Genomic DNA, 24,195 nt, shown 5'->3' on the forward strand with positions numbered 1-24,195 from the left:
CTTCTTTTATTTCAAATATAAGTGAGGTTTAACCATGTTTTGTCCTATAGTTGTAACAGTATTATTCTTAGTGATGTAACTGCTTTTTCTCAAAAATGCTATTTCTTAATAGTTTGAAGAGGCGACAGGATCATTGCCAGACCCTAGTTTGCCCCTTCCAAATCAACTTGAGATTGCTCTAAGAAAAATTAAGGAAAATGTTCGAATAATCCTAGAAACACGGGCAACTTGTAAATCACTAGAAGAGGTAATAAGAATTTGCATTTTTATTAGTGTATTATTGGGTATGTTTCTAGAATTTTCTAAATATTTTTTAACAGGACTGAAGCATAGAATCATGAATCTGTTGCTAACTCTAATCTTCTTTTCTACTCTAGTATAATGTTCTTAATAAAGAGCATTATTATAAGGAACACCAGATAGGGTTAATGTGAATCATTTCATCACTACTTGTCACTCACTGATGAGTAGTAGTAAACATGAAAGGAAACAAAAAGCATCTTGTAGTTTTATGAGCAATATATTACCTTTTCTCTATATGATCAAGAATTGTTTTCATACTTGTTTATTTTTATGTTTTATTTTGAAGTGCATGCTGTATGCTCTGAATCAGTTTCAGTTCATTCCTTTTATGGGTGGTTAAAAGGTTTGCAAGAGAGCTAGAAATTATTTCTTTAATCTGGGTCTTAAATTTGATTAATATGTGATCAAATCTCTTTATTACATCATACAGAAAATGTAAACTGAAGATGATTTTCATTTTGGTTTGCATCTAAACATAGTAATGGTAAATACATTTAAAAATTTTGTAAATGGTAAAAAAAATTGTAAATAGTACATTTTTAATCAATTGAAACAGTTTTTTTCAGTAATTGTAGGATTTGTCACTTATGTGAATTGCCACTGAGTTATTTGATTTAAAATATCTGCCTTAATCCTACAGAAGAGTAAACATTTTTCCTATTTTATTTTAATAAGCTACAGATTTTATAATGGTGATTCATTGACCTAGGCCACTAAAGTTCCAATTTTTTTATACTCAGCTGACTTTTATGGCTTACTTTTCTGGGGCTCTGATAGTTATTGGGCCAAACTAAAAGAAATGATTTATTACATTTCCTTTCTAAATCTACTACCACCACACACATTTCTCATTCTAAAATTACAAGAGCTAAATAAAGTGAACAGTGAAGTTTATAACACATTATAATCTTATAAATAAATGTGCATGCAGACAAGTGTGCTGCCACATGGAAATATAAGAAATATAACCTTATTAATATCAGTATATCACTAATATAAGTATGATGTGAAAAATAAAGTGAAACTCCTTTTTTTTTGCTTATAATTAATCTGACCAAAATTCAGATGAAGCATTCTAAAATGAAAATATATACTTTAATAATTTTATTATGATTTGATCATTGCAGAAGCTAAAAGAAAAAGAATCTGCTTTACGGTTAGCAGAGCAAAATATTCTGTCAAGGGACAAAGTCATCACTGAACTAAGGCTTCGATTGCCTGCCACTGCAGAACGTGAAAAGCTTATAGCCGAACTAGGCAGAAAAGAGGTAGAACCAAAATCACATCACACACTGAAAATTGCTCAGCAGACCATTGCAAATATGCAGGCAAGGTTAAACCAAAAGGAAGAAGTGTTAAAGAAGTACCAACATCTTCTGGAAAAAGCAAGAGAGGTATGTTATTACATTATGCTTTGCTCTTTTCTTTATTATGTTTTTTAGTCAAATGCCAAATACTATTCTTCCCTGAAGTGGTAGTTTCTTGTTTTCAAGTGATTCTATTTAGGAATTTTTACTTTCACATGATTGGATTAAAGCTCTGTCAGTAAACCTGGCAGTTTGTAAATGTGTATTTTTCTCTTATGACTGACTAAACCAGGACTAGCTGTCATGGTGAAACCGTTACGATTTTGAAAAATATCAATGGAGTTTATAGGTAAAGATTGAGGCAATAAGTTAGAATGAAATCTATCACACTAGTTAGCAGTCAGTGGAAATCTGATTTGCTAGAATGTTGATAGGAAAATCTATAACATTTAAAAAATTTTCTAGAAACAAGTTAAAAGATGATGGATACATATTATTCTAATATTAAGAATAAATTATGATTTAAGGCTGGATTTGCCAATATGAATATGTACCAGGGGAATAAATACTGGTGTAAATATATTTATATGTACGCCATACAGGTAATGTTCCTTCCCTATCTCATAGGGATTTTGGAAGATTAAAGGTAATAAGATATTTAAGATCTTTAGAATGTGAATTTATTTAATAGTTTATGACACAATTTTGATTTGCTATAAACAGGAGCAAAGAGAAATTGTTAAGAAACATGAAGAAGACCTTCATATTCTTCATCGTAAATTAGAACTACAGGCTGAGAGTTCACTCAATAAATTCAAACAAACAGCTTGGGTAAGATTCTGGGAACTTTGTTCTATCCTTTTTTTTTTTTCTTTTTTTAATTTTTACTTATTTTGGTGGAGGCGGAGGGGCAGAGAGGGAGAGAGAGAATCCCAAGTAGGCTTCACACTGTCAGCACAGAGCCTGATGTAGGGTTGATCCCACGAACCACGAGATCATGACTGGAGCTGAAATCAAGAGTCAGATGCTTAACAGGCTGAGCCACCCAGGCACCCCTGTTCTATTCTTTGTTGATTTTTGAGACCATATAATTGAAAATTTAGCTCTCATGATTTTTTTTTTTTTTTTTTGAGTAGAAGCCATCCTATGTGTGTTGGAATAATCACAGCTCTGATCGTTTTTCCCCCTACATCCACGTCTTTAGTAGCTCACCACTGCCTACAAAATCATGTTTATATTTATTAGCCATGTGCTCAAAGCCTTGTATGATCTAACTTCAGTCTTTCTTTTCAATTCTGTTCACCGTAAGTTTACCAATATGTAACTGCTTTTCATGTTCTGAATTCAATTAATACTTGCTTCCTTTGATCTTTGTCTTCTATATATGTGAACTGACCTAACTTTCATCTCCTAACATGGAAATCTTACCATTCTTTTTTTTTTTTTTTTTTAAGTTTACTTATTTTGAGAGAGAGAGAGAGAGAGAGAGAGAACGAGAGAAAACAAACATGAGTAGGGGAGGGGTGAAGAGGGAGAGACAGCAAATCCCAGGCAGGCTCTGCACTGTCAGTGTGTGTCTGATGCGGGGCTCAAACTCACACGTGTGAAGTCACGACCTGAGCTGAACATATCTTAGCATTCTTAAGCCTTAGCTAATGAATTCAGTCAACATTTATTGATCGTCCACTACATGTGGATGCTTTGCTCAATATTGGGACCACAAAGAATAAGATCTGTATTTCTTGTCTTCATAGGCTAGTAAATCATTAAATTTAAATTAGAAATCATATTTTAATCATTTGAGGAACCAAATTAAAATTATGGAATAGGTATGGCATTGGGTTGTACATGCTCATGGCTAATTTATTCATATTTCCTAGGATTTAATAAAACAGTCCCCTACTCCAGTTCCTACCAACAAGCATTTTATTCGTCTGGCTGAGATGGAACAGACAGTAGCAGAACAAGATGATTCTCTCTCCTCACTTTTAGCCAAACTAAAAGAAGTATCTCAAGATTTAGAGAGACAAAAAGAAATCACTGAATTAAAAATCAAAGAATTTGAAAATACCAAATTGCGGTAAGTTTTAGGAATGTATTATAAAAACAGGCAAATGGTAATAATGATAGAATGAGGATAAATGTAAGCATTTGCTGTGTCATGCATGGTCTAAAACCTTTATGTGTATTATCTCATCTCATTTTATTCTCAGGACTATTATGACATAGATTATTCTCTCCATTTTTCATATAGGGAACAAGGCCACAGGAATGCTCAGTAACATGCCTTAGGAGGAGATAGATAAGCCACGATTTGAATCTAGTTAATCTGGCCCAAGAGCCAACTCATGATTCTTGTTCTATACTCTCATTTTTAACTTCTTTAATTAAAGCATCCATTTAATCATCTATAAAATAGAAATGACCTTGTCTCCTTCTATATGAAGGCCAAATGATACTGTATGTGAAAGTAATTTGAAAATTGTAAAGTAACATATAAATATGGAACTTTTGTTTACACACCTGTAACAGTTTCTAGCACATAACAGAGGTTCAATATTTGTTGAATGAAAAATTATTTTTTTTAATTAATCATAGTGACAGCATTCATTTGCTCTATTAGAGATTTTAAACGTTCAACCAGTTTATCAGAATATAGATTTTAGATCTAAAATAGGTTTATAGTGTATTTTGTAATCATTGTAGAATGTTAGGAATGAGAGAGTGTCTGCATTGTGCGAATGGCAGCCTAGGTCCTTGGATTGCCCGTGAGAAGATTTACGTGGGGATCAGTGCTCAGAATAAAAACGTCCAGAAGGAAAGTAGCAAGCACAAAGCAGTTTATTAAAGTAAAAGTACACTCCAAGGTGGGAAAGGAGAGTGGGTAGGTTCCCTGAGGTGGAATAAGCCCCTAGGTTGTTTTGGAATTAGATAGTATTGGGTTTCTCTGGGCTGGGAGAAGCCCCATCATTTGGGAAACTCCTCCCACAGTTTGGGAGGGGGAGTCTGACCCTGTAACGTTTGCACCAGAACCTTCATGTGGCAGGTGGGTCGAGGAGGAGTAGAGGCAGGTAGGGGTATCTATGCATTATAGTGAGTCTAAGGGTTACCCTGGGGCAGAGGTGGAAGAGGAGAGTGCATGTTCTCTGCACCTGTGGCTCTTGATCTATCAGGCCCAGGGTCTTGAAGCCACAAAGCCCCCATGTTGAACTCTGGCTTATAATGTGTTCTTTTTTTTTTTTTTTTTCTTTTAATTGTGGTCCTTGCCTCCACTTCAGGCCTCTGTCATTCCCTTTCAAGGACTTGGGACTCTGCCTCAGGGTGTTCCTTAAGCACTGCTCTTGTCTAGCCTCTACCTAACAGCTGTCTCTGTGGACCTCAATTTCTCATCTGAAAAAAATGAGAAAGTTGAACTACTTGACTTTATAATTCCATTCCAGCTCTGAAAGTCTTACAATTTTATATTCTTAACCTACTTATCCAAGATGTCTCTGACAATATTAACACTACTTTTGCTTTATTAAGAAGCTACCACTTTTAAGAAATTACTCTCTGAAAGAAAAAGAGAACCAGCAATAGTATTTGGTATCTTTTCAATCTCATTTCCCCCATTGTATTAAATTTTCTACATGAGATGTTATTTTTGGTAAGTTTCTGTCATGTTTTGGAGTATAAAATTGCTTGTGCTTTTGAATCTAATTCCTGAGTGTAGAAAATAATCATCTTTTGAAATACCTTGTATATATATAAATTTTTGCCACATGAAATCCTTGAGTGGTTGTTTTGTACTTTACCATTGTCATTTTAAACTAAAACTGTACTTTTATTCTGTGTGCACATGGATATGTGTATTTTAATGTGTCTTAAGAAATTATAGACCTGTGTGTTTACTTTAGTAAGACCTCATATTTTCATAATTTGATAATTATTTGTAGTAACTTCAGTTTTTGTTACATCTTGCAGGAGACATAGTATTTAAAGTGCTATTTTGTTCCTTATATTGTCTAGAGGTACAAAATTACTTGATGCAGTTGTTGCCAAAAATAGTAAATAACTACAAGGAAAAGTCTATTTTATGTTAAGTTTAAGGGTTAAGTGGAACAAAGAATTGTTCTTGTTTTGATTTGAATTAAGACTTAGGTTGTAGGGATACTTAGGACCCAATATTTGCTCTTTACAAAATTCCTATCCATCAGAGTGTTAATTGCAGCAACCTCACCATTAAATACATATGTTTGCTTATATTAGGCTCCAAGAAAACCATGCATATGAAGTGAAAAAAGTGAAAGCAGAAGTAGAGGATTTAAGGTGTCTTCTGGCCCAGTCACAAAAGGAGTCACAGAGTTTAAAATCTGAACTTCAGGCTCAAAAAGAAGCAAATTCAAGAGCTCCAACAACTACAATGAGAAATCTAGTAGAACGGCTAAAGAGCCAGTTAGCCTTGAAAGAGAAACAACAAAAAGTAAGTAACAACAGAGTATTGTCAATATTTAGGGAATATATGTGGTAATAGATTGCTTTTAAAAAGACTTGTAAAAGATTATATATATAAATCTGTTGTACTAAAAAATATGAGCTTTGTCTTATGCTATTAAGTAGGATATTCGCCTTTTGGTGGGGTTTTAAAGTACAGATATAGCCCAGTTTCTTTGTATGTTGTCATCAGTTTGATTTGTGGGTTATCTGTAGGAAATAAGGGGAAGTCTTAATCCCATTATTTTCTCTCCTTTTCTAACTGGGATTTTATGCTACTGAGGCTATTTTGAATAATATTTTGAATGATTGAACAATTTTAGGGAGTATGAGGGAGATAATGACAGTGAGGAGGAAAGTTTAAAGAAGGAAGTCACAGAAATAGATTTTTGAGAAGCAGTTGGTCAGCGGATTGTCTGAGGTATTTTTCAAATTTATCTCAGGTTTGAGATACTCAATTGTTTTAGAAGGTGCCACTGTATTTCTGTGCTAGCTTGTGAAATTTATTGGCAAATTTCAAGTCTCTTCTAATCCTATCATTTTACTTGTCTATATAAATTCCATTAATTTCACTTGTACTAAGTAATTCAGATAAATATCTAAACTTGGATATTGAAGGGGGGCACCTGGGTGGCTCAGTCAGTTAAACATCCAACTTCAGCTCAGGTCATGATCTCATGGTTCGTGGGTTCAAGCCCCATGTTGGGCTTTGTGCTAATAGCTCAGAGCCTGGAGCTTGCTTCAGAATCTGTGTCTCCCTCTCTTTCTGCCTTTCCCCAACTCCTGCTCTGTCTCTCTCGCTCTTAAAAATAAACAAACACTAAAAAATAAATAAATAAACAACCAAACTTGTATACTGAAAACAAAACATACGGCTTTTATAGCACAAATGGCTTGATTTAATATTGGTTCTCAAAATTAGTGTCAAGATTTTGAACTCACATGCAGTTTGAAAAGAATTGAGTGCAATTATTATAGAAATTTCATTTGAAAAAGTTGGACTCTTTGTGAATTATGTTTGCGTAAAGACATGGCATTTTAGGAAAATAGTTAAAAGTGATGCATGTTAATTTTTTTGTATTATGCGTTGTTCATATAAAATATTCTAAAAAAGTGTATATGTTATAATATTCAGGCACTTAGTCGAGCACTTTTGGAACTCCGGACAGAAATGACAGCAGCAGCTGAAGAACGTATTATTTCTGCAACTTCTCAGAAAGAGGCAAACCTCAATGTTCAACAAATGGTTGATCGACATACTAAAGAGCTAAAGGTGAATGTCAACACATTCATTAATATAACAAAATTCCTTATAATTACTATTAGAAGAGGATCCACTTTGATATATAGCAATTTTGATAATGAATAGAGAATTTATTCTAATGAATTACTGATAGATAGATAAACATACATTTTTGAGTAATAAGAATCTTCATTGTTCTCACACTGATGGTCATCTTGGAAATTAGCAAAAATAGACCATTATTAGCTACTTCTTCCTAATAGAATTAACGAAGATTTTACTTAGAATTTTTGTTTCTGTGTTGATGAGATATGTATGTAGATTTCCTTGTTTTATTTCTTTTGCTTCATCAAATTTTTCTAATTTTTTACTAGTTCATAATATGAGTTAATTAGCTTTCCTTTTTTTCTCCCTGAAATAGTTTATGGAGATTATATAGTCCTTGACATTTAATCCATAGAGCTGTGTAACTCTGAAGGCTTTTTTGAAGTTAAATATGTATTTTTTTGGCTATGTATTTTATTGTTTTCAAACATGATAGAGCATTAGATTTGGTGATTTAAGATTATTTTTACAAAACACATGTATTTCATAATGGTTTTTAAATTTCTTTACATAAAGTTTCATAGAGTATATTCTGCATAACGTGAAAAATATAAAAATTGTGTTTTATTTTGTTTGTAATTTTGATTTACTCTCGACTTACTTGTGTGTGCTCTTCACCACCATTAAATTGTGTAGGGACTGGATTTTACTTAGGTGTTTTTGTTTTGCTTTGTTTTTAAGTTTATTTCTTTAGTAATCTCTCTACCTATCATGGGGCTCAAACTCACAACCCTGAGGGGCACCTGGGTGGCTCAGTCAGTTAAGTGTCTGACTTTGGCTCAGGTCACGATCTCACAGTTCATGAGTTCAGGTCCCAGGTCAGGCTCGGTGCAACATCTCAGAGCCTGGAGCCTACTTCAGATTCTGTGTCTCCCTCCCTCTCTGCCCTCCCCTGCTTGCATTCGCTCTCTCTCAAAAATAAGTAAACAGTAAAAATTTTTTAAAAAAACCTCAGGACCAAGATCACCATCAAGAGTCACATGCTCTTCTGACTGAGCCAGACAGGCGTCCTTCTCTCTCATTGTACCTATATGTACAATGAGTACATATAGGTACATATAGGTACAATGAATCTCTCATTGTACCTATCAAGATTATCAGTATAGTTGACAGTAAAAACCCATTAAGTAAATAAATATATAAACAGGAATACCCCTTTGTTGATTTCTTCCTCAATACCTCTTTGCCTGAAATGTCATCTTCTCTGAATCCTTAACAGTCTTAAAGTCCTTTTTCTTGAAGCCTTTTCTGACTTCTCCTGGACAGTGTATGTTTCTTCTAACTGTATTATAATAGTGCTAAATTTCTTGTTAGTGTTATTGGTAATAATTTTGACCTGTAGTAGTTTATCCAACAAAACCTACTAAGTACCAGTATTTTTATCGCTGTTACTGTATGGGACAGCTGGGAACTCCTGTATAGTGGGTGGCTTCAACATACTGTCAAGCACTGCAAGTTACCCTTTTATGTCCTGTCTTTACAAAGTGGGTTAGTACTACAAGTTAGAGATTTTGTTTTATACTGGCATTTTAAATGCCATGTACATTCATATGTCCTTGTTCCTTTAAATCAGTTCCACCATAATAAAACCTTTGCTTATTTGATAAAATTTTGTTTCTGGGTGTTTGCTGAAGCTGAATTGCCTTAGACTGTTTCTTCATGTTTTGTTTTTCTCAAAAGAGACTTGGTTCATTTGAAACGAAGACAGAAAAATATATGTAGTTAGTGGGGTTTTTTTCCCTGCGACCTTAAAAATTCAGATTGAAACTTTACTTTTAGTAAGTTTTAATTTTATAAGCATTAACTAAACCTTTTTTAATAAGTATTATTAAAAATAATTTGTTTCAATAAAAATTTAGATCCACTTTCTTTTTAATAAGTAATAGATGTATTATATTTTATTGTTGATACTTGATGAAGATTCATGAATTAAACCTCTCTTTGTTTTAGTCACAAATTGAAGACTTAAGTGAAAATCTTTTAAAGTTGAAAGAAGCTCTTAAAACAAGTAAAAACAGAGAAAACTCATTAACTGATAATTTGAATGACTTAACCAATGAACTGCAAAAAAAACAAAAAGCTTATAATAAAATGCTTAGAGAGAAAGATGGAATTGATCAAGAGAATGATGAACTGAAAAGGCAAATTAAAAGACTGACCAGTGGATTACAGGTAATTTTATGTTTAATTGTGATAATGTCTTTTATTTAAAATATGTAGGTAGTTTATTCCCACTTTTTAATTTCACCTATTTGCTGAAACAACTTTCAGATCACTTTGATTAATGTGGCTAATTCCTTCAGTGACCTCTGTTGTATTTGTTGTTTTAGAGTAGCCTATCTTTAAAATGCAGAAGCATCCATAGTGCGTCAGTAGTGCATTTAGAAAATGTGGTTAGCTATAGCCTCAAAAGTTTCTATAATTGGACTATTTATTGTGTATTTTGTTTGGTACTTTTTTACTTCTAAAATGTAAAAATACATCTTATATTTTAGGGAAAATCTCTGTTAGATAATAAACAAAGTTTAATTGAAGAACTCCAAAAGAAAATTAAAAAGCTAGAAAGCCAACTGGAAAGAAAGGTGGATGAGGCAGAAATAAAGCCTATGAAAGAAAAGGTATGTGAAGAAAAAACATACTGATTAATATGTTTAACGTAATGAGAGCCTAACTTAAATTATATAATTGATGAATAGGTAATATATGCTAGAGGCTCCTGGGCTGCTCATTTGGTTGAGAGTCTAACTCTTGATTTTGGCTCAGGTCATGATCCCAGGGTCATGGGATTGAGCCCTAATTTGGCTCCATGCGCATGGAGCCTGCTTCAGATTCTGTCTCTCCGCCAGCCCCTCTCCCCAGCTTGTGCGTGCGCACGCTCTCTCTCTCTCTCTCTCTCAAAAATACTGTATTAATTTGAGGACCTAACACGTAATATAAATAATATAGAGAAGTCTAAGATGAGTTTCTGTCCTTTAGAAATTTAGTGACCCTAGATCATGACCTGAACCAAAATCAAGATTCAGACACTAACCAACTGAGCCACGATGGTGCCCCTATAATGTAATTCCCACTCAGAAGTGACTACAACATCATTATGTCCTCTTCCTGACAAAGTACCTCTAAAATCCCCTCACACCTTACATATCCAGCTTTTCCCCAATATAGTTGTTTATGCAGGTAGGTGCTTTTGACCTTTGGGAAAGAAAGTTGGGCGTTTTTAGTCTACTACCTTGACCCAAATGTGTCCTTTTTATCATCCAGTAGAATGGACTGTTAGTTCAGGGTAAACAAAGTGATTTGGAATTCAGTATTGGTAGTAATCAATAACGAAACCACTCATAAATTGATTCTGTAATGTGAGAAAAGTTGCTTAAAATTTTCTAACAGGTTAACTAGTCAACTATTTTGTAATAAATATTACTGATAGAAATTATCAATCCTCCAAATCCCTTCAATTGGCTAAAGTGCATATAATTAAATTTGTTACAAATAATAAAATGAAGACTTAGTAGCACTGAAAATATATCAATAGAGACCTGAGAAATATTGGTGTTAGTAGTAGCCTGGAGAAGCTAAGGTTAGGAAAAATTTTTATTGTAAAATTTGTGCAGAAAATATTCAATATCTATAAAATAATTTCAATAACATGGACATAAAAAAGAAAATTAAGGAATTTTAATGCCACTGAATAGAAAATAGTAATGGGATTAAAATGTCTTAATAGAGGGGCGCCTGGGTGGCTCAGTCGGTTGAGCGCCGACTTCGGCTCAGGTCACGATCTCGCGGTCCGTGAGTTCGAGCCCCGCATCGGGCCCCTGTGCTGACAGCTCAGAGCCCGGAGCCTGTTTCAGATTCTGTGTCTCCCTCTCTCTGACCCTCCCCCATTCATGCTCTGTCTCTCTCTGTCTCAAAAAATAAATGTTAAAAAAAAAAATAAAATGTCTTAATAGAGTATATTCCAAAAAATTTTTGTCCTATGAAAATTCACCAGTGTTAGTATAATTTTTATTAAAATATTTTCATTTATATACATTGAACCACAATACTTGCTGTCTGAAGCTTTTCTGGTAAAAATTGCAAGATAAAAATGTCCTTATTCTTACAGTTTGCTTTCTTTGCTGCCTCCCCACTTGGACGAAGGTCTGATCCTCAGATACCAGTTCCTAACCTGATTCCTGTCAGAAAGCCTTGTGACTTTGCCTAGACTCCTAATCTCTGTTTCAGTTTATTTCTCCTTAAAATAGAAATGATACTATTTGCATTGCCAATTTCCCAAGATTATTTTGGCAGTCAAATGAGACAATATATGCAAGTCTTTTGTAAGCCATCAAGTCCATACCACTGTATGATATTATATTATTACTAATTAGAAAAAGAGGACAACACATAGAGCAACACTAATATTAAATTTTCTATCCAGGAATCTAGCAAGAGTATTATTTCAAATTCCACAGTATTGGGCGTTTCTAATTTATGGATGTTTTTATACTCAATGATTTCATGCTGAAATTTCTGTACATTTTTCTCTGTCAACACACCCCCATGCCTTACATTCCTGTGTTTTTTATGCTGTTACACTTTTCTCCATAGCATTTATTATTATCTGACATACTAGAGATTTACCTATGTGTTTATCTTTTGGACTATAAGCTTTAATGGCAAGAATTCTACCATTATTTGGTTATTGTTGTATAACCACCACCTACAACAGTCCCTAGTCCCTAGCATGTATTAGATACTCAGTATTTGTTAAATGAATGAAAAATTTTAAATGCAGTCACATTATTCTGAAATCCATCCTAAGTGGCTCTTGGTACACAAACCATGACAAAAGAACTTCTCCCTGCATCTTCTCTTCTCCCCTAGTCAAGAACAGATCTGTGGTGATGTTTGCCTTTGTTATTTTTTTCTTGTGGTTCATTTTTAAATAATTCCAGCCTTGTTTCCCTCAGTCTTACTTCAGAGGCTGGTATCAGAGGGTGAATGCCCAATTCCATGCTGCAGAATTATTTATTTATATACCATTATGCCCAAGCTAATATTTACATTCCTGGAAGTACACAAAATTTCTTGTATATATTTCAGAAAAAAAATAATTATTAAACATTTACCGAAGTTTTTATGTTTTTTTAAAGGATAGTTGCTAACTGAATTAAATAAATAAGGTAAAAAATTGGCCAGTATCAAAGAAGATAGTTTTGATAGGGCAATGTATCTTAGATGGGCATTTGACTTTAAACTATGGCTTTTAACTCTTTCAGCCCTGACATTGCCTTTTGTAATAAACAGTGTTTTATAATATCCACATGAAATTTATGGTTAATAGAAATTACCTACATGTGTAATTTCAAAAATATCATTATAGGGGCGCCTGGGTGGCTCAGTCGGGTAAGCGTCTGACTTCGGCTCAGGTCATGATCTCATGGTTCGTGAGTTCGAGCCCTGTGTCGGGCTCTGTGCTGACAGCTCGGAGCTTGGAGCTGCTTCAGAGTCTGTGTCCCCCTCTCTCTCTGCCCCACCCCTGCTTGTGCTCTGTCTCTCTCTGTCTTTCAAAAATGAATAAACACACAAAAAAAATTTTCTTTAAATATTATTATAAATGCCCTAATTGAAATATAAAGGAGAAACAAAATAATTCACAAAAATAATATGTTTCTACATCTGTCATGTTTCAACATGAAGATGCTCTGGCATACTACACTAGAAAACATAAGGAAATAGACTTATAGCATTAAGGTGAATTCAGAGCTACAAGTGCAAACTGATGGAAATGTATTCAGTGGCATTACTAATGCCATTAACTATTTCTCTTCCGTGCTCAGCACTTACCAGCAGCTAACATACTACAAAATATTTTTTTTCTTGCTTTTTTTCTGTATTTTGCTCCCCTTCCCTGATCTACCCAACCAACATAAATTAGACTATAATGCTTTTTCTCTGATTTTTCTCTGATCAGAGAGTGCTTCTACACTTAATGCCGAGAGTGGTATGGCAGATGATTAGCAGTATATAACCATCTGTTGGATAAGATTTGAAGAGGCTGTGATGCTAGGAGATTGCTATTTTGGTCAAAATTGGGTTGGTCATTTGTACATACATATTTTTGTTAGAAGCTTACATTGGTCATGATCATCTTTATTAGAATCTTTACTTAAAGACTTTTAAGTCTGTTGACATTAGTCCAAACTGTTCCCTAGAATTTTACCCATCAATAATAGAATACAGAACCTTTAAACTGAAGGGCATTTTTGTTAGTAGCTTGGCATGTCTAAAGATTCTAGACATTATATAGCAAAATGAATGTATTCACATATTCCCTAGGAGGTATTGGTTTACCATTGTTCCAGTAAATTGTAATTAATCTTGAAATTAAAATATTGGTAATTTTCTCCCTCGTTATTGTTTACAGAGTGCCAAAGAAGAATTAATTAGGTGGGAAGAAGGTAAAAAATGGCAAACCAAAATAGAAGGAATTAGAAACAAGTTAAAAGAGAAAGAGGGGGAAGTGTATATTCTAACAAAGCAGTTGAATACTTTGAAGGATCTTTTTGCCAAGTGAGTTTAAATTTAACCCTAGTTAATTGTTTGTGAAGTCTTTAATTGATCTGGAAGTTACATAGTTTTATTGTATTTGATAGTACATATTTGATGTTATATTTGAGAAATTTCATAGTTTTAATTATGATTTATTATCTGTGATTCACTTTATTTTCTTTAAAATGTGTTTAAAATTATTTTAACAATTTGTAAACGGAGTTTCCTACAATTTTGAAATGTTAGCTCATAGCAAATACAGCAAGATCTAGTTTTTGGGTTTTTTTTATGATGTTGTTTAATTAGTAGTAAGCTTCAGTTTAATAAATTGAACAAGTAAAACAGTGAATTTTATATTTTCATGATGCTATATTGAATCCCACAGGGCTGACAAAGAGAAACTTACTTTGCAGAGGAAACTAAAAACAACTGGCATTACTGTTGATCAGGTTATGGGAGTGCGAGCTTTGGAGTCAGAAAAAGAGTTGGAAGAATTGAAAAAGAGAAATCTTGACTTAGAAAATGACATATCATATATGAGGTAAGCTGTTATGTGAAAATGTGGGACCTATTACAATGAAGAAATACTGGCTGACCCAAAAAAACTGATGTAATGAATGTGTATTATTTAGGCTTGGGTTCTGTTCTCTTTTCCCGTGGGAATTAAGATAGGTTCTTTGTATGCCACGTAATTTGGATTGTATTCTTGAACTTCTGAATATCATGTTGTGAAACTTTGGATCTTGGTTAAATTCTATGGAAAATGTAGTATTTTTGTTTTCACAGGCAGGCAGTCTTGGATAGGTTCAGGCCCCGAGTTCCCACCTGCTTTCTATGGGCTGTGGTTCTAGTATCAGTTTTGTTTTCAAAGCCTTTATAGTCTCTTTGGTTCCGTCCTGCCTGTGCACCTCCCTGTTGGAAGTCTGGTATACGGGCTGCCTTCCATCCATTAGTTCAGTTCTGTGAGTCGTTGCTACTGTAAGATCAGATTCATACACACACAGCTCAACGTTGAGGCCAGAAGTTCATGAACGACATTATAGGATCCCTTTCTTGAGTTCCTCCCTTTCTGCCATCTCCCTGACACTGTCTGTTTCCCCAGGGCTCCCCCTTTTCGTATTTCAGATGAAATCTGGGGCTCTGGTTACCCTGTTCTACTGTTTACTTTAGCAATTTTGTGTATGTCTGGAGCCAAGCAATAGGAGGGCAGAAAGGGGAATGGGGAGGGAGGGGGCTACTTCCCGTCTACCCCTTTAGTAATCACAACTCTACCAATTTCCTAAATATTTTGACTCCTGTGGGTTCCCATGCAGCCTATGCCACCAGTAGTATGGGATTGCTTGAGGGTTGGAGTACGAGAGAACAGAGAGAACAAAAAAATATTGGGGGGGTGAGATTTTGTCTTGGAGAGTATCATAAGTGCCCTCTCTCCTTGCTGGAGCTAGAACTCTAAGGCTTCCCTGGAGCTTCCTCCCTCAGTGCTAACACTCACCTTCAGGTTTCAAGCAGTGTTGTGTTCAGCCCAAGACACACTAGAAGCAATGGAAAGGTAAATTGCTGCTGTTTGCTGCGACTTCAGATTCTGGTATACTGTCCCACTCTGTAAAATATTTACTTTTCAGAGTTCTCAAATAGCTGTTCCATGCATTTGGGAGAGACAAGATTGGGTGTGTTTACTCCACTCTACCTAGAACCAGACCCCCTCCCTGCCCCCAGTGTCATTTCTTTAGCAAAGCTTTTGAAATTGGTTTCATCATCTCTTTCCAAGCTATGTCTTCTGATAAAATCATGTCTTAACACCCAAAACTGTAATTTTCTGCTTTATTCATTTCTTCTTAGATGAACTTAGATTAGTTTTACAAAATTTGTTACTTCTTCTTCTAAGTACTTACAAGCAGCCCAGAATCATATTAATGATTATTTTCTAAGTGTGGTACCTGCCTGTTATATTTGGACATGGGGATACTTACTGTTCTTAATTTTTTTTTAATATGAAATTTGTTTCATTGAGAACATAAATGAAACATTTCATTGTTTCATTAAGAACATTGGTTTCCATGTTCTTAAATTTATCATATGTTTTTCCTCTCCATTGATCTTCAAAAATTACCATTAGTGTTTCTTTATTAATGCCTGTGATCATGTCTGTATTAATGTAATATGAACTTCTTTAAAGAAGTACCCATGAGTTTCTAGCCTACATTCGATTCCCTTTTTTTCTAAGTCATTGTTTCTTAAATCCTCCAGAATTTTCCTTGATGGAGAAGAAAAAAGTGATTAAGAATTCTTTCTTGCAACATCTATTTTGTAGTTACTGTCTGATCCCAGTAGTGGCTCCTTCTCTTCTTTGTTTTTCTTGATCTAAACATGTGTTCAAAACAATGTTAAACCCTTTTTTTCTCCTTTGCAGTTTTCACAGGATCAAATATTTTCGTTTTGAAACCTAATACTTTTAGAGGTTTAATTTGTTTTTTCTAATAATGTGAACCTGTATGGGCTGAAATAATTGGAGAAGATTTGATAGAAGAGATTGAACTGGCCTTCTGTCTCAGTTCAACTGTGAATTTCTAAATTTTATGAATCAAATCTAGATATTAAAGGGAGGAAGGACATTCCAAGAAAGCAGAACCCTAGCAGAGACATGGTGGCAGGGGTGAAACTTTCATGTTGGGTAAGGGCAGATTTTTTTGCCTTACTAAAGGTGGACTCCTGGACAATTAGGTTGAATAGGTATAGTGGGGCCAGATTATGAAGGGCCTTAGGCGACACATGTGAGACTTGGACTAACAGATTGTTATCTGGCACCACTAAGAGCCTTTTTTATATTGTTGAGCTTTTTGAGAAGTATGTCATGATATTATTATATAGTGTTTTAAAAATAGTATTTTGATTCATCTTACACAATTCCATATAAATAGATGCATGTTCTTTAAAGATGTTAATGTATTTCTATAAATCTAAATACACTTGTTAACTCATAATTCAAAAGAGCCCTACAGTGAATCCTCTATAATATATATGTAATTAGACTATATAATTAGACTATATATATAATATATATATGTAATATATATATAGACTATAATCTAAATAGTCATGTCCTAATTTTTATAAAATTTATAAGTTTTATAGAAATTAAAATAAATACAATGTTAACAAATACATTATATATTTTCTTTTCTTTATTTTAATACAATAAAGCTGTGGAAAGTTGGTGTTTGAATAGTAAAGAGTCTCTTGTTTTTTATCATAGGACCCGTCAAGCTCTTCCTCGAGATTCTGTCATAGAAGATTTACATTTACAAAATAGATACCTCCAAGAAAAACTACATGTTTTAGAAAAACAGTTTTCAAAGGATGCATATTCTAGACCTTCAGTAAGGGTACATCTTTTTATTTTTCTGTTTTTAGTAAAAGTGATATAAACTTTTACCTTTATCTGGCCCAAAACCTTAAGCTTCTTCTTATTAATATTAATGTACTAAATCCAACTTTTATTTTTGCCAGGTACTGATGTATATTAACTTGTTTAATCCTTCTTACATAAGTAGACCTAAGATTCTTAGACTTTGCATAAAACTGTATTCCAGAGATTTTAAAGAAGTTAATTATTTTGAGTTTTGCTGTGGCAAGAACATACAATTAAGTAAATTAGAAAAATACAGCATTGTTTCCATTCAAATGTGTGATACATTCTAGTTTTCCTTTATAAAAAAATCATTAATGTAGAATTGTTTGTTGTATATTACCTTAAAGCAATAGTGTGTATATTTTTGTTATTTTTTTCTTCTTTTCATGTTTCTTCTCTTTCTTCTGCTTCAAGCAGAATCTGTTATGTGACACAACTACGCTTTCTACCCTTGCTACCAGTGTTAATAAATATAGGCATAATATTTATCACAAAAAGAGCACTTTCCACAAGAACAAAAAAAAACCCATAATGGTGTTCAGAATTAAAAATGGGAAGGGAATAGATGCCAGTAACAACTTACATCATCAGGTACCTAAAAGTATTCTACGGCATTACAGTAATGAAGAAAGACACACAACAGAAGATATTGTAGATTCTGCGGAGTTAAATAAATCTGAGGCAAGACCAAAAAATAAATCAAGTCCGTTTAGGTCAACTAATGGTACCATGGCAGATGTTAAGTCCAATTTTGAAAATGAACCAGATCCTGAAATTGAGAAAATTAATCAAGACTATCATGAAAATAATAAACAGGAACATGAAAACAAGGAAGAGAATGAGCTAGGCAAGAATGTGAAAGGAAAGGGACACACAGCTGAAGATGTGAGTCACGACCACCACATGGATCCAGAAGGATCTGCCGGAGAAGACCGTGATTGTGCCACAGTTGCTGCTGCACTGACTGAGAGTGCTGAGGAGGAAGCACAGGCAAATTCTGAAACCGATGTACCAGTCCAGCCAAGAAATGAAGTGTCCCAGGTTTGAGTCCATGGCAGTCCTGTGTTTGTTTCTTATAGCAAGTGGTATACAGTATGTGGTGCAAACGGAAATCAATTGCGTAGGATTTGTAAAAAAATATTAACTATTCATGAAGTGTGTATTAAGCTCTAATTGACAAGTTCCTATAAAAATTAATGGTTATGCATTTCTTATTGATTTTAGTACTCACTGTTTTACCACTGGTACTCACTTAAAAAGTGTTAGGTAACAGGATAACAAAAACCAGGCTCTTTAGAGGTATGCATTTTGCCTTAGAAATTTCTAACTCAAGGTGCTCTGAAATCTCATCACAAACTTTTATTACAGTGAATAATATCAGTAAAAATGTGTTAGGATACTGTGTGACATTACTTGGTCATCTTTTTGCCACATATTTTATAACATACTTTTGTATAATGAATAAAGGGAGTTTGCATGTGTTGCTGTCTATGTTGTATTAGGCTCGATGCTGAGGTATAATTTTCACATATTTGCAGAGTATTGTTTCTGTTTTACATGGGAAGCGTGGAGCATGAGTATCATCTCTAGTGATGCAGAACCAGGATCTAAACACAGGTCTAACTTCACAGTTGATGATCTCTCCATGTACACACTACTTTTGGTCAGTTTACAATGCAGTACAGACTAAGACATGTTTGTCTCCACTTGAAATCAAATAGAATATATCTTTTTTTTTTCCCCTTATCCTTTCCACCTAGATATGCCAGTCACCTAAGTCCTAAACACATCAATAAAAACAAACATTTAAACCTTAAGAGAAAATGGGGAGGGGGGGGTGCCTGGGTGGCTCAGTTGGTTAAGCATCTGACTCTTGATTTCTGCTTAGGTCATGATCTCATGTTTCATGGGATCGAGCCCTGCATCAGGCTCCACACTAATAGTGTGGAGCCTGTTTGGGATTCTCTCTCTCCCTCTCTCTCTGCCCCTCCCCCACTCTCTCAAAATAAATAAACATTTAAAAAAATAAAAATAAAGGTTAAGAAAACATGGATGAAAGTGACTTCTTATTTCATATCTTTATCCAAGTTCATAATGCTTCTCTTTTTTCCCTTGATAATAAGTAACTGTAAAATTGAGGCTCCCACTGTGTGTTTCTTAACTCCCATCCACTAAGAATTTGGTTTCTAGCACTGTATTCCTTTCAACAGGATTCCTCTTCCATAAAAGAATTGGAAATCTCATAAAATTCATTATGCAAGAATTTTACTTATATTACTTTTACACAATACAGAGTTTCATTAGAATTTGTTTTCCAGAAATTGGACGATTTCAACTAATACTTTTTGTTTTTTGAGAATTGTGGGGAAAAAACGATCTGTATGTACTTACATAATTGCATCCATGTTTTAGGAGAATGTGTTAAAAAAAAATCCTCATGTGAGATCATCAGATAGAATTACTCTCTTCTGTGGTTGATAATTAGCAAATATTATGTCTGTCAATCAGTGGTACCCATAAGTGTTTATCACTTGTTAAATCGCTACCACAGACAGAAGAGATGAAGTGAGGGTGACAGAAGAGCTCAGGGACAGGGCATTCATTACAGATTTCCATGTCTGAAGAGGCCTTAAAAATTACCCCATCTTGTGCCTTCATTTGTAAGATGCAGAAACTGAGGACCTTGCAGGTGGCATGCTTTGCCTAGTGTTAGCCTAATAGTAGCAGAATCAGAATGGATACTTGGGTTATTTGACAGAGAATGAGCATAAGCAAGGACATATTCCTGTGGTACAGACATTAACAAATATGTCTGTCTTTTGCACACAAAGAGATGCACACACATTCCTTTGAACAAAGACAAGTCAGGTTGGACACAGGCAGTGTTTCTGCCAGGGTTCTGCGCCCTCAGGTCAGAATCAAATAGCCTAGAATTTCTTTACTTTTCTATATTCTATGTTTTAATGTCTTTAATTTCTTTTGCTTTTATTACCCAAGGGTAAATATATCGGAATATGAAGTATTTAACCTACTGCTAATTTAAAAGCTATTATAGAGCCATGGATATATTTGTATAACATTGCATTTTTTAAACTATAATGTCTTTGGAGTTATTGACTTGATAGCCCATCAAACCACAGAGAGAGAATGGGATGGGGGAGGAAAAACTAAAGCTATGCTGAGTACTTGCACAAAATGTTTCATATGATGCTCATAACAATCATAGGAGGTGGGTGGTTTTCTACCCCCTTTATAGAAAAAAGGAAATCAAGCACATATTTCTCTTTCAAATGACCTGTAGTTTAGAATGAGAAGGAAGAACGAACATAAATAATAGCCCAAGGTAGATTCGTGCCAAAAGAAATGCAATATAGTGTTACTGGATATCAGAGGAGGAAGTTATTACTTGCACTTAAGGAACGAAGAAGAGCTTTCCGAAAGAGGAAAGAATTAAGGCACTTCTTTTTGGAGGCTCGTGTGTTAGTTTGCTAGGGCTATTGTAACAAAGCACCACAGATTTGGTGACCTGACAAATTTATTCTCACAGTTCTGGAAGCCATGAGTCCAAAATCAAGGTATTGGCAGGGTTGATGACTCCTTTAACCTGTGAGGGAAGAATCTATTCCAGGCCATTCTCCTTGGCTTGTAGATGGCCAGTTGTGCCCTCTTTACATTATCTTCTTTCTATGCATATCTCTGTATCAAAATTTCCCTTTTTCATAAGAACACTACTCATACCGGGTTAGGGCCAACCCTAATGACCCTAACTTGAGTACCTCTGGAAAAGCCCTATATCCAAACAAGGTCACATTCTGAGGTACTGGGATTAGGACTTCAACGTATGAATTTTGGGGTGGGGTAGGATTTAGGGCATAATATAAACCATAACAAATAATAGTCATATTTTACTTTTGGACAGGAAAAATTAGCACAAATTAGTCTTAGAAGAGCATATACATGTAGACATTATACGTGTGGATGTTTTTAAGACATACTTCACTGTGCTTTCTATATTAAACTGTATTACCTTTTCTCCTGCAATTTTTATATTCTGACTTCTTTAGGGTCATTTTTTTTTTAGAGTTCTCTAATTTTTCATATTTTTTGAGGGAAAGTGTACCATTTTAGGTTTTCTTATCCAATATGTCCTATATAACTTTTATTACTAAAATTTAAAAATATTCCTAACTTTATTTTCCTGAAGACTTCAGGAATAGAGTCAGATGAACACTGTCAAAGAGAACAAGAGCTTCAGAGGGAAAACTTAAAGCTGTCATCTGAAAATATTGAACTAAAATTTCAGCTTGAACAAGCAAATAAAGATTTGCCAAGATTAAAGGTAAATTTAATGTTCTTTAGTTAAGAAATCTAATACCTGAAAACCTTTTCTCCCTCTTTGTATTAGTTTATGAAGATGCCAGAAACTCATATTCATAAAATATTATGGTAGTGGTATGTTTTCTACATTTGTTCATGTAACAATTATTTATTGAAAGCCTACTTTGTTGTCAGGTACTCTTCTAGGTGCTGGGAAACAGCAATCAAAATATTTCTTGCACACATAGAATTTATATTCTAGTGGGAAAGGCTGATAATAGGTAATATGCAGTATGTCCGCTGATGTTAAGTTGATGTTAAGTGGTAAGGAGAAAAGCATGGTTGGTGTGAAAGGTGTGTGTGGTGGGGGGAGGGTTGGTTGGGACTGTATGGAATTGCTATTTAAATTAGGGTAATAGGAGAAGGCTTTCTTAATAAAATATTTTATCAGAGAGCTAGGGCAGGAGGTTAGGAAGTGGGTCATACAAATACTGGAAAGAGAGTTCCAGACAACAGAAATAGCAAGTTCAAAGTCCTGAGGCCAAGTGGATGGTTGGTATATTTCAAAAACAATTATCACTCTTAATTAGGATATTTCTTTAAAAAAATTAAGTAAGTCTTTAAGCTTAAAAAATTAGGATAATTATCTCTTTTAAGAATTTTGATGTTTATAAGAAGTTTATCTTTGGTTTTCCAAATCTCATCCTATTTATGGGAATCTCTTTTTCTTTTTGCTGGCTAATTGTTTCAGTTCTGTTTTCTAACCTGGAATATTAGCAGTCTGTTAATTCCACTGGTAATGATATAATTAAGTTATGTCCTGCTTCTAGAACACTTATTTTTACATTATTAGAACCCATACTATTAGATCAGCTGTTTCTCTCTACCATCTGGATAAGGATCTATATATGTCATTTATGGGGTGGTTAAAATCAGAGTTCTAAAACTGGAAGGGTGCCTGGGTGGCTCAGTTAAGTGTCCTACTCTTGATTTTGGCTCAGGTCATGATCTCACGGTTTGTGAGTTTGAGCCCCGCGTGGGTTCTGCACTGACCACGGGGAGCCTGCTTGGGATTCTTTCTCTCCCTTTCTCTCTGCCTCTCCTCCACTTGCATGCACATGCACATACACTCTCTCTCAGAATAAATAAACATTTACAAAAAATAAACTACATTTATATAAAGGCAGTAATGTGGAAAATATTTCTTGAAATTTACGTATAAAATATTCTTGTATCACTGCCCTTAAATATATGTCTTAGTTCAAAGTCCTTATTGCTGTAGAGACCTTGTTCAATTAGGCTATATAGTTGAAGAAATTGATAGTTCAAATGAATTGTTTTCCTTTCCTTTTCAGTGGCTATAGCTATGTTAAACTGTTATGTGTTTGCTTTAATCTTTCAGAATCAAGTAAGAGATTTGAAGGAAATGTGTGAATTTCTTAAGAAAGAAAAAGCAGAAGTTGAGCGGAAACTTGGCCACGTTAGAGGGGTGAGTGTGTGAGAATATGCCATATATTTGTGTTGATTTCAGCAGTGATAAGCTGGAAATGAAAAACAAAAAAAGTTTGGATTCATCAAAACAGTAGTGATATACCTTTACTTACCTGTAGTCTTGGTTTTTATTCTGCAGATCTACAATGTAAAACATCATTAAGCTTTTCTTTGTGTTTCAAATTAATGTATTTTAACATTAACAAGCTGTAACATGTCACATATAACAAGCATTTTATTTCAACTGGACACCACATCATCTTTTTTCATTGCATTTCCCTTCACACCTTGAAAACCTTTAACTTCTAGGAATCTTCCTTCTGTTCATTAAGGTAACTACTCACTGCTCCTTGGTCCAATTCTAACATTTTGTGACTATTTGTTCTATGATTTCCATGGCAACTTCTTAGTATAATGCTCTGTAAATGTTTCCTAGGTTTTTTTATTCATATGTTTTTCTTCTAATGTTATTTTGTATTCATTTTTTACAATGAATAAATGCTGTTTTTGAGGCCCAGGCCAAAGATTTAAACCCCTGTTGTTTTCATGTTAGCAAGGGGCACAGATAGAAGCAATCAATTTAAAAACTTATTCAAGTAATAACATTAAATATGTGACAGATTTGGTGAAAATACTGAGTTGTTATTAGAAAAAAGTATTCAGAACAAATATCTAGCTTGACAGCAACATTCATTTCATAAATAAAAACCTGGGGGTACCTGGGTGGCTCAGTTGGTTAAGAATCCGACTTCCACTCAGGCCATGATCTCACAATTTATGAGTTTGAGCCCCCTGTCGGGCTCTGTGCTGACAGCCCAGAGCCTGGAGCCTGCTTCAGATTCTGTGTCTCCCTCTATCTGCCCCTCCCCTGCTCATGCTCTCTCTCTCTCTCTCTCTCTCTCTCTCTTCCCAAAAGTAAACAAACATTAATAATTTTTTTAAATGGGTTAATTTGATTTTTAATTATGATAGTATGTATTAAAATTATGTATTATAAGGTTATTCATTATATA

At 34.3% G+C, this 24,195-nt stretch overlaps 1 protein-coding gene across 7 annotated transcripts in view; it reads left to right on the plus strand.

Annotated features, from left to right (window-relative positions):
- CEP290 (centrosomal protein 290) overlaps positions 1-24,195 on the plus strand; it is a 91,797-nt gene that overhangs the window by 53,596 nt on the left and 14,006 nt on the right. For 4 of the 7 annotated variants that reach the window (XR_002079106.2, XR_008419658.1, XR_008419659.1 and 1 more), the window contains 14 exons: positions 113-247; positions 1,431-1,697; positions 2,334-2,441; positions 3,491-3,690; positions 5,859-6,072; positions 7,219-7,356; positions 9,382-9,603; positions 9,927-10,049; positions 13,841-13,986; positions 14,351-14,506; positions 17,219-17,342; positions 17,792-18,415; positions 21,579-21,713; positions 23,094-23,180. Coding sequence is in view for 1 of the 7 variants with exons in the window: in XM_019446374.2 (XP_019301919.2) it covers positions 113-247; positions 1,431-1,697; positions 2,334-2,441; positions 3,491-3,690; positions 5,859-6,072; positions 7,219-7,356; positions 9,382-9,603; positions 9,927-10,049; positions 13,841-13,986; positions 14,351-14,506; positions 17,219-17,342; positions 21,579-21,713; positions 23,094-23,180 (2,055 nt within the window). In the remaining 6 variants the exon portion in view is untranslated. The remainder of the gene's footprint in view (positions 1-112; positions 248-1,430; positions 1,698-2,333; positions 2,442-3,490; positions 3,691-5,858; positions 6,073-7,218; positions 7,357-9,381; positions 9,604-9,926; positions 10,050-13,840; positions 13,987-14,350; positions 14,507-17,218; positions 17,343-17,791; positions 18,416-21,578; positions 21,714-23,093; positions 23,181-24,195) is intronic. The other 3 variants (XR_008419661.1, XM_019446374.2, XR_008419660.1) reach the window with 2 other exon arrangements.

Source organism: Panthera pardus, unplaced genomic scaffold (assembly GCF_024362965.1).
Source record: "Panthera pardus isolate Hobbes unplaced genomic scaffold, ASM2436296v1 HiC_scaffold_6, whole genome shotgun sequence".
In the NCBI taxonomy this organism is placed as follows: Eukaryota; Metazoa; Chordata; class Mammalia; order Carnivora; family Felidae; genus Panthera; species Panthera pardus.